Source organism: Electrona antarctica (assembly GCF_951216825.1).
Source record: "Electrona antarctica genome assembly, chromosome: 8".
In the NCBI taxonomy this organism is placed as follows: Eukaryota; Metazoa; Chordata; class Actinopteri; order Myctophiformes; family Myctophidae; genus Electrona; species Electrona antarctica.
In genome coordinates, this window is record NC_136789.1 from 46,881,918 (window position 1) to 46,892,215 (window position 10,298).

The window sequence follows — 10,298 nt, forward strand, 5'->3', positions numbered from 1 at the left end:
TCAATGGGAATTAAATCTTTGTGTAGGACAAAAATACCGATTTGCTCGTCCACATATGATTTAAATTCTCCATTCATTGTGAATGGGAATTTAATGTTTGTGTGAGACAGAAAATGACAAATAAGTTTAAGGATAAGGGGTAAGGGGTGACGCAAGATATAGGGCCCCTGGATCTCAGACACTACTGACACATGGAGGCCATGGAAGTTGTGTTGGTGCAGAGACAACCTCACATACAACAAGATACATGGGTCTAGACTATAACAAGGTATGGCAGAACATACATTTAAGACACTTATTCCATGAAGGAAAGCCACGATGGAACCATTGTGGGAGAGAAGAGAGCTGAAATGAAATTTGAAGCAGGACAAATTAATAATGAGGCACTGTTTTATCCAAGTCTCTAGAGGACTGAAATACTGCCTGAAATGCTATGCAGTTGTTGCTAATGTTATTGTCCATGAACACAAAGCGGTTGCCTATATAAACAATTTATTTTTGTTGATCCTGCTGTCTTTTTTTTGTGTTTCAGCTGGAAGGGACATGAACACACGCCTGGGGAGTTGAGGGCTTTTGGAACAAAGCACAAAACAAGATAAGGCAAAGGATTGCTCGGGTGAAGAAGTGAGATGACATTTGTCCCTTTAAAAAGTCAACACCATCACAGGGAGCGAACAAACAAGAAGCCGGAAGTAACTCCGTACATGACCCTGGCACACCACAGGTGTCTTTGAGACCACCGCAAGAATCTGTCTACTATGAGTACCCCAAATACTTTCCAGGGACTGAGGGTCAATGTCACTAGAGAGGAGATAAGGAACAACAGGAAGACTCAGTTCCACCTCTCTCAGCCTGGAGACGACAACGCTAACCAGCTAATGTCAGCGGGTGATGGGGAGCGAGAGGGAAGAGTGGCAGGGGAAGCTAGGTACAGATCCAGCCCTCTACCCCCCTTGGTCTCTCAGAGTGATGCCCAGGACAAAGTCCTGATCTGGGGTTCGGAGCAGCGGTGCGTGAACCCTGAGGCCCGTGAGTTTGAGCGGTTGGAGTGCCAGGAGATCCACACCTTCATGGGACAGAGGGATCCAGGGAGGGAAGAAGAAGAAGAGGATGACGGAGGGAGCATGAAGGACGGAAAAGACGAGGGTCTGATGTCCATATCCTCCAGCTCCACTGCCAGTTCTGCGTCGGTCAGCGGGCGGAGAAACGACAATGACAGCAACAAGGTGGGGGTCGCGATAGAAAGGAGGAAGGCCTGTCGCAGCTCTGAAGAGCTAGACATGTGTGTGACGAGTTCAGGAGAGAGGGTCGATGGCAGATCCAGTGGAGGAAAAGACACAGAGAGACGCAGGGGAGGTCTGAAGGAGTCCAAGTCTGAGACAAACGTATTTGTCTCCTGTCTCTCTGCCGTGGCCCTGAGCGGGAGCCTGGCGAGCGCTTTGGACAACAGTGGAGAGGCTCAGTCCTTCATGTCTCTGTCCAGCCCTAAGACAGACCTTTACCCCCCCAACACCAACACCAGCACCACTACCTCAGCCCAAACTAGGAGAAGGGCGCCCCTTGCCGAGCCTAACTGGAACTCTCCAGCTTTGCATTATCAGACGCAACGTGAGCTAGAGGGTCATCTCGACTACTACAAGCAGAGTCAGAGACATGAGGATGGGGGTCACCATAGAAATGGGTTTTCCTCCTCTGAAGGAGTTTTAGGCCAAAGGAGGAAAGCGGGGTTTGAGGAGAGGGTACTTCCTCCCAGACGACAACAGCTGGTGCGACCCCTCTGCCAGGCTGAGACAGAGAGAGGGAGGAGCTTATCAGAGCCAACGGCCGAGGTGCAGCACAAACGGACAGGGCAACCGCCATCGCCCTCCCCCTCCCCAGACTCCCAGCGACGTGGAATCAACAGAAGGAATATAAGGTCATCCCTCCGGGAGCCCTCAGATGTCTCCCACCTCTACAGCTCCCATGAGGGAGAGCCACCACCCAGACAGCTCAGCCAGGGTGCCCAGAGAGAGGCTCTGCCCTTGGGTAAGCAGCCTACCTCCAACTCTGCCTCCACCCTAGAGAAGAGGCCTCAGAACCAACTCACATACCGCAGGAACTGTTCCAGCCCCAACAACATGTCCGGGGTAGGATCCAGGGCATCCACACCTCCCCAATCCCCTCTCAGGACACCCCAGAGCTCTCCACGTAAACAACCCTCGATGTACCTCACCTCCAGGACAGTCACCGGGGTGTTGAGACCCCCCCAGCCAGGGGGCGGCCCTCCTGCAGATGCATCTACTCAGGGCTACAGCAGCAGTGGCCTAAGACCACCAGTCAAAACTAGCATCAGCACAACGGGAATCCCCAAAGCGCCTCTTCATAACCAGCAGAGTTCCCACGACTCCATCTCCAGAGAGAGGTCCTTATCTCCTAAATACACCCCAAAACCTAAAGGAGTTCGTCCTAAAATCATTACCTACATTAGGAAGAATCCTCAAGTCAAGCCGCAGGCTGTCGACGGGCCATACCAGGTGTCGTCTCTGCCATCCAGGCTCTCGGCCTACCAAACGCAAGACGCACCCAAGGACCCATCCCAATGCACCGCAGAGACCAGAGGAGCCCCAGTGCTGAGCGCTTCCAACCTGCTCTACGAAAAGTACCGGCAGGAGGTGCAGACAAACAGCATGTTCTCATCAGGAATGCTAGGCAGGAGCATCAGAACCCCTGGACACACGCACACCCTTCCTCCTCCACACCCTGGACACACGCACACCCTTCCTCCTCCACACACTCAGGCTGCTCCACACATGCACCCCCACAGCCACACGGCACCACCCAAACTGGGCAGCAAGGCGGACAACTTCTATGGGCCGCTTAATGACAAGTACACACCATCAGAGGTAAGTAACATTGTAATAGTAATGCGGTTGTGTGTGTGTGTGTGTGTGTGTGTGTGTGTGTGTGTGCGTGCGCGCGTGCGTGCGTGCGTGCGCGCGTGCGTGCGTGCGTGCGTGCGTGCACTGTCATTTACAACTTGTGTGATTCTTAGTCTGTATTGGTGTCAACTACTATAATGGCTGACTGCATTGAAAGCAGCAGTTTGCAGTCCAATTGCTACTGCAGCCCTGCATTATATTGATTCCCATTTCACTGGCTAGAAAAAAGGATTAGACTTCATGCTGAGATCCAATGCATGCCTGATGAGGGCACAGCTCAGGCATATGGTTAAGATTGGGTGAATTAATTTACAATGCAATCACTTCACAGTATTGATCTTGTCTGCAATCACTTCACAGTATTGATCTTATCTTCAGTATACTATCTTATTATTGTAAACATATAGCTTAATTAATAAGCACAAAGATAAAGCTTGCGGACATGATAATTATCAGTTATCATCTTGGCTTATGAATTGCTGTCTCCTATTGAAATGATTTGGCTCTGAATAACAGGTTGTATTTTTAATGGCTATGAATTTCAACATAATGAGGTTAAGATGGGTTAGGGTTAAACCTAACCCTAGCCCTAACCCCCTAACCTAACTGGTATAGTGGTTACTCAATTAGCATTGAGTCATGAGCGTGCCTCACAGTCCTTTCTGGCATACCTCATACTGTAGGCCTATTACCTCACATTAAACTATTCTATTTAGAATTAATTCAAATCGGCCACCTAGGCAGCTACAATGTAGCCTGGCAGCGCGTTGCGGGTTCGAGTCCCGATCCCGACGGCCATGCAGGCTATCAATAAAAGGTCATATTAGTCTGCTTACTTATCCTACTCCCCCCACACAACTGATTCAAACATGTACAACATAAATACAGAAAGCCGTGCATATGAGACATGGTGGGGGTGGACATTAATGACGATAAAGTTTGCGCGCAGTTGAGCATAATTGAGAATCATGGAGTAGAAAGAACAGAGACAAGAATAATGTATGTAGTACATGAAGTATTTCAAAGTTCACACAAAAAGATGGCGGAGAACAAGCTACAATCAACTTTGCGTTGGATTTTTTAACCACTGCATCATGAAATGTTTTAACTCAAAGCCATAATGAATTCCAAATTATTGAAATGCAGTTGTGCACAAAATACATAAATGCAACAGTATAAGCACAATGAAAGCATGACAACGTACAAGCAAAGGCTGTTCAAAGCACAGTACATGACGTATGTTAAAGTTCACACCCCCCGCAGGTGGTATTTCAAAATACTACTTCTTGATCCACAAGAAGCAGCAACTCCTTGGATCAAGTGCTCCCTTTTTTCATTAGAATTCTCTCAAGCTGTTGCGTGTCAGATTGAATTTGATCCATGTTTTATTTTATCAGGCTCCCTTTTTTATTATTATCTTCTCCCTCACAGCATGATGCGCATTATGAAAGAGGGAGCCATTCTAATAAAATGATAAAATATTTTTTTTTTATGAATGTTCAGTCAGGCTGCAAGCTGATTCATCTGTATTGGATATAGCCTGCTGATGTCACAATGTCGCATAACCTTTGTTAAAGTCATGTTTTTTTCTTACTGAATGCGTTCACATCAAAATACCAAATAGCGCATCACAAAGCAGTCTCATGCAGTATACATTCATAACATTTCTAGACTTGTATAGGGAGCTAGCAAATAAAGAATGATCACTGTAGCAATAATACTTCAGGTTTAAATATATACTGTAGCGTGTACCTGTGGTGTGCGGGCTCCATCCCATATCTACTGAAGTTTCTTTAGCCCAGCACCCAGCCTGTCGATGTGCGTATTCTACGTCCGCTTATATACTGTAACAGTTTATGAAATATATTTACAACAATTTATTGAATATTGGACACTGTAAATAAAGATAAAGCTAATAAACATAATTTATGTCAGACAGGACTTTTCCCTCATAAAAGAATGAACATCATGGTCGAAAATATACTTGTGAGAGACCTGTGCAACTTATAGCATTCCTATTTTGGGATATACATTACATTTGGTGAAAATTGCAATCTAGAAGCTTGCAGTGTGTCATAACATCACACATGTGCGATCTTGTAGATTTCTAATTTCAAGAAGATCTTTAGTGGAGCGAATACAGGATGGAAGCCTATAGTAGTATACTGTAGATTAGGCCCGGCCCTACGGGACTCCAGTCAATCAATATAGGGTTTAATTGGTTAAATATTTGCAGTTCTAATATCATATCAACTGTAATTATTTTGAATTCTAGACGGGCAGAATGGCCAGCTATGGTGGTATCACTGCCGAGGACCCCCTGCGTCACAAAGTGGCTGCCCAGGCGGGTGGCGGCGGCAGCCTGCTTCGCACTGGCCGAGGGCTTCGACTGGGCTTGGGAGCTGTTACCAGGACAACAGCAGGCTCGACCAAGGGCAGGGGACCGGGACAGGGTCAGAGGTCAACCCTCATGTTCAGCCAACCTGTACAAGCTGTCAGCCCTGCGGCCAATCAGAGAGGCCCAGATAACACAGGTAAGAACGGGTGCATGTGTTTGGTTAAACATACCAACAGTCCTAGAGTCATGAGTCCGACACCATACCCAAAACCCTAACCTAACCCTAACCGCAAGCCACGGGTGATTCTTAACCCGTCACGGGTTCATTTTAACCTGCAGCACATGTCCTGGTAAGAACACGGTTGTATACTTCTGGTCTGGGTAGATTACATTGATTTGCATGAATTGCTAGTTTTGCTAGTACTGCCTCCAGAAAGTTAGTGAGTAACTGTTGGCCCTGTAATAACATAACACCCTGGATATTTGATAGCAATAATACCAGTAAGACGCCCTGATGGCGAGAAGCAACCTCGCCCTAAAGGGCGAGGTCGCGTGCACGCATCTGCCTGGGTGACTGCTGAGCGAGCGCTGGCGCTTTGGCAAGAGGGGTCAGATCAACATATGGAATGAATTATATACTGGCCATATATGGAGTGTGTCTTGAGTGTACAGGGTTTGATGAGGTAAGATCGACATAAGGAATGTCAGAACAGGTAGCTGACCTGAACTTTTTCGTGTCAACGACCCCCAAAATTTGATAATACATGCCAAGGACCCCCATAAGAGAAGCTGTTTACGGCTCTAGGGCCCCTGGTTTGACCTGAATTAGGCTACGGTCCCCCATTTAATGGCATTTCTATCTCTGGGACACCAATACATATTGTAAAATCAAACTTAATTTAACTCTGAGACCGTAATGGGTCCATTTGGTTCCATTTGTACACTCTCAGAGTTACAGTCCCATAAGATCCATTTGGTTCCTAACTATCCATTTAGTTGGGGACCCCCTGGAACTCCCTCAAGGACCCCTGGGGGTCCCCGGACCCCACTTTGGGAACCTCTGGTGTACAGGGTTTGATGAGGTCTGGCCATATATGGAGCGTGTCTTGAGTGTACAGGGTTTGATGAGGTCACGTAGGAGGGGCTAGCTCCTCCTATAAAAGAAAGGAAGAAAAAAAAACATTAAAATCTGTAAACCATGATGACATCTTTAAGTGGCCCTATCAACACAGAAAGATCATGATGTGATCTTCTCTCATGGATCCTTCCTGACATTTACAATGTGAATCAAGTTAAAAGGTTACAGGCAGTGTTGTTCAAATATCGTTCCAACAATGGGTATAGTGACTGCCAGAGATGCACACGGTATGTCCACTTTAATGTAGTGCAACATTTGAATCCATTACACTTGTATATGTCAGGGGTTCTCAACCTTTTTGGCCGGGGACCCCCGGAAATGCTTTGGCAATGTCTCGGGACCCCACTCTTCATTTCCACTTTCCAGCCATTCAGTTGCAAAAAGAAAAAAAAAACATTTTTTTTTTCTTTTTTTTTTTTAATATAATTTGGGGACCCCCCAAAATAATTTGGCGACCCCCCGAGGGGTCGCGACCCACGGGTTGAGAACCCCTGGTATATGTAACCAAGTTTTCCGGTGATGGTTTCGTCAACTGAACCAGAATTGTGTGAAATAGCACCAGTGGTCCCTATAATTTCTTTAGCCGAAAACAAGTGAGGTGCCACAGTGGGCCTGACTTTTAATTGTAGCACTTGGTTGGTGCAGACCAGTTCCTGTCCACCACAGCAGAGACTGTGGATTTGAATCCCCTGGTGCCTCTGGTTTACTCCTACAGGTTAGGCCTGTCAGCGGGGATGTTGAACTGCATGGGTTGCTATGAAACTGCTCACTGGCAGATGGAAAAAAAGTTGTGACAAGACGGTGGGGAATTCAGGAATTTGCATGGCGAATAAATTGGGGGAAATAATTGGCTACTCTAAATTTAGCAAAAGTTTCATTTCAGATTTTATTTCAGGGGGCACATTAGAGGGCTGCCTATCTTTCTTCTTCATGTTTGCAGTAGCAAGCAGCCGTGGGACTGTTTTCCTCTTCAAATTGGGCAGAGATGAAGGCAGCTCATTAAAATGCATGCGTCTGAAATTAAGTTTTGGACGATCTATGAAAGCTTGAAGAAGCACTCTGGCAGGGAGGGTGTTCCACGAGCACCGGCCGCCGGCTGCATAGTTGTACATTGAAACATTTCCTGCCTACTACTTGTTTTGTGGAGCTGCATCCTGCCTCTGAGACTACTTAAAGGTAGGGTAAGTGATTTCCTTTGGTTAAAATACAGTTGGGTGCCACCGATATTGTCCCTTATCATTTGACCCATTTAGGCCTGACCTCCAGTTTTCTGAAATAAATATTTTCACGATTTTTCAAAAATAGCAGACCTACAAGCTCGTAGCGCGCCACTCGGTGGCACGCTATGAGCTTGTAGATCTGCTATTTTTCAATAGCTAAATTATAACATAATGTTTAAAACACCAAAAGGGGTTCCCGCCCAAAATGGGTTAACTGTCCTTTTGCGCAGATCACGCAAACCTCAGCAAAAATAAAAGGACAATATCGATGGCCTCCAACTGTATAGTGCTCATTGTTGAGTGTTTGTTCAATAACAGGAGACGTCTCTCCAGCTCTTTATTCGGAAGAAAATGCATTTTCAGGGTTAGGGATACCAATTGTTTCCAATGAGGATAGAGAACTCAGACAGGATACAGATTAAACAGGTGAAATTTGGAAGTGATGACACATAAATAACACTACAAATGAAGCTGATAAATGGGCACTCTCTCCTGATTGGCTGAACGTTTTCAACCCACCTGAAAATGATATATATGGCCAAAGCATTTCCGGGGGTCCCCAGCCAAAAAACTTTGAGAACCCCTGTCTTAAGAGACAGAAAGAAACTGACGATTATGATTTTCTTCTCACGCTGATCACATACTGATTTCATCATCATCATCATCATCATCATTTATTTAACTCACGACCATGATCACATGGTTTCATAAAAGTATACAATCAAAAGTATACAATACATTACACAATATACAGACATATCGAAAGGCTTTCACTATTTGAACAGTGGAAGAACATTTTTCAGAAAAGCACTCAATTTATAGATTACTTTTTGTTTTTCAGATTTTAGTAATGCAATTAATTTAAACATAGAAGGGTGGGTAATAAAATAAATTGGCATTTTGCCTGAAATTCATGATGCTAGTATGCTTACATTCCAACAAAACATGGTACTCAGTTATTTCTTCAGTTCTTCACACCGCACTTGTATTTTGTACTGTTAATGTTTTGTGTCACATTAGTCTTAATTGGCGACAGTAGAGTTCACAGACACATGTATGCATGCAAATTGGCAGGTCTAATTGTTTTTTACTTACCGGTATGTCTGTTTAACTTATTTAGTGTTTACTACAGTACAACTAGCCTGGGATAAATACCATTTTTGGGTTTCTGATGCGGTCAGGAATGGATTTTTTCCCCCGTCATGTTATAGTCACTGGCTGTAGTCAAGAATCAACGGCTGGAACCAGGGGTATCACCCAATATAACCCTTGATGTGGCGTAGTACTAGCGACTGACAAGACTAAACCAGTAGTTAAATGGGGCCTTGGGGGAACCAAAACAAGGCAGCACCTCCATCCAGTCAAGGCCACACATGCAGGCCAGTTTGGAACGAATACCAGGCTTTCCCTTGCGGTGGAAAGTCTGGTGACGCAAGGTTACAATAACAGAACAATGAGAACCAACATGGTAATGGAACTTGACACTGTTTGCCTATAAGCTACTTTGAGTAATAGCCTTTCATAAGCTGCTAAATGCTCAGCAAATATGTATGTTAGTGTGTTATGATTGGCTGCAAATGTCAAGTGACAGTATACCATCCCTGCACCCTCCCAGGCTCCCAGTCCCAAGTGACAGTATACCATCCCTGCACCCTCCCAGGCTCCCAGGCCCAAGTGACAGTATACTGTACCATCCCTGCACCCTCCCAGGCTCCCAGTCCCAAGTGACAGTATACCATCCCTGCACCCTCCCAGGCTCCCAGTCCCAAGGGACAGTATACCATCCCTGCACCCTCCCAGGCTCCCAGTCCCAAGTGACATTATACCATCCCTGCATCCTCCCAGGCTCCCAGTCCCAAGTGACATTATACCATCCCTGCATCCTCCCAGGCTCCCAGTCCCAAGTGACATTATACCATCCCTGCACCCTCCCAGGCTCCCAGTCCCAAGTGACAGTATACCATCCCTGCACCCTCCCAGGCTCCCAGTCCCAAGTGACAGTATACCATCCCTGCACCCTCCCAGGCTCCCAGGCCCAAGTTACAGTATACTGTACCATCCCTGCACCCTCCCAGGCTCCCAGTCCCAAGTGACAGTATACCATCCCTGCACCCTCCCAGGCTCCCAGTCCCAAGGGACAGTATACCATCCCTGCACCCTCCCAGGCTCCCAGTCCCAAGTGACATTATACCATCCCTGCATCCTCCCAGGCTCCCAGTCCCAAGTGACATTATACCATCCCTGCATCCTCCCAGGCTCCCAGTCCCAAGTGACATTATACCATCCCTGCATCCTCCCAGGCTCCCAGTCCCAAGTGACATTATACCATCCCTGCACCCTCCCAGGCTCCCAGTCCCTAGTGACAGTATACCATCCCTGCATCCTCCCAGGCTCCCAGTCCCTAGTGACAGTATACCATCCCTGCACCCTCCCAGGCTCCCAGTCCCTAGTGACATTATACCATCCCTGCACCCTCCCAGGCTCCCAGTCCCAAGTGACAGTATACCATCCCTGCACCCTCCCAGGCTCCCAGTCCCTGGCTACTACTATTTCCACCCAGCTCAACACTGCATACAGTACAATTGTGGAACACACTGGGTGGGGACTTTGGGAGACAGAAAGAGACAGAAAGTACAGACAGAGAAAGACGTGGGCACAGAGAAGGCACTAAAAGATAAAGCACT

At 46.6% G+C, this 10,298-nt stretch overlaps 1 protein-coding gene across 1 annotated transcript in view; it reads left to right on the plus strand.

Annotated features, from left to right (window-relative positions):
- Positions 1–247: 247 nt before the first annotated feature.
- The window catches only part of mtus2a (microtubule associated tumor suppressor candidate 2a), a gene marked incomplete at both ends in the record, with an annotated part of 66,891 nt that continues 56,840 nt past the window's right edge, over positions 248–10,298 (plus strand). The window contains 3 exons of the mRNA XM_079509071.1: positions 248–268; positions 783–2,882; positions 5,194–5,452. Of these exons, the coding sequence (XP_079365197.1) occupies positions 248–268; positions 783–2,882; positions 5,194–5,452 (2,380 nt within the window). The remainder of the gene's footprint in view (positions 269–782; positions 2,883–5,193; positions 5,453–10,298) is intronic.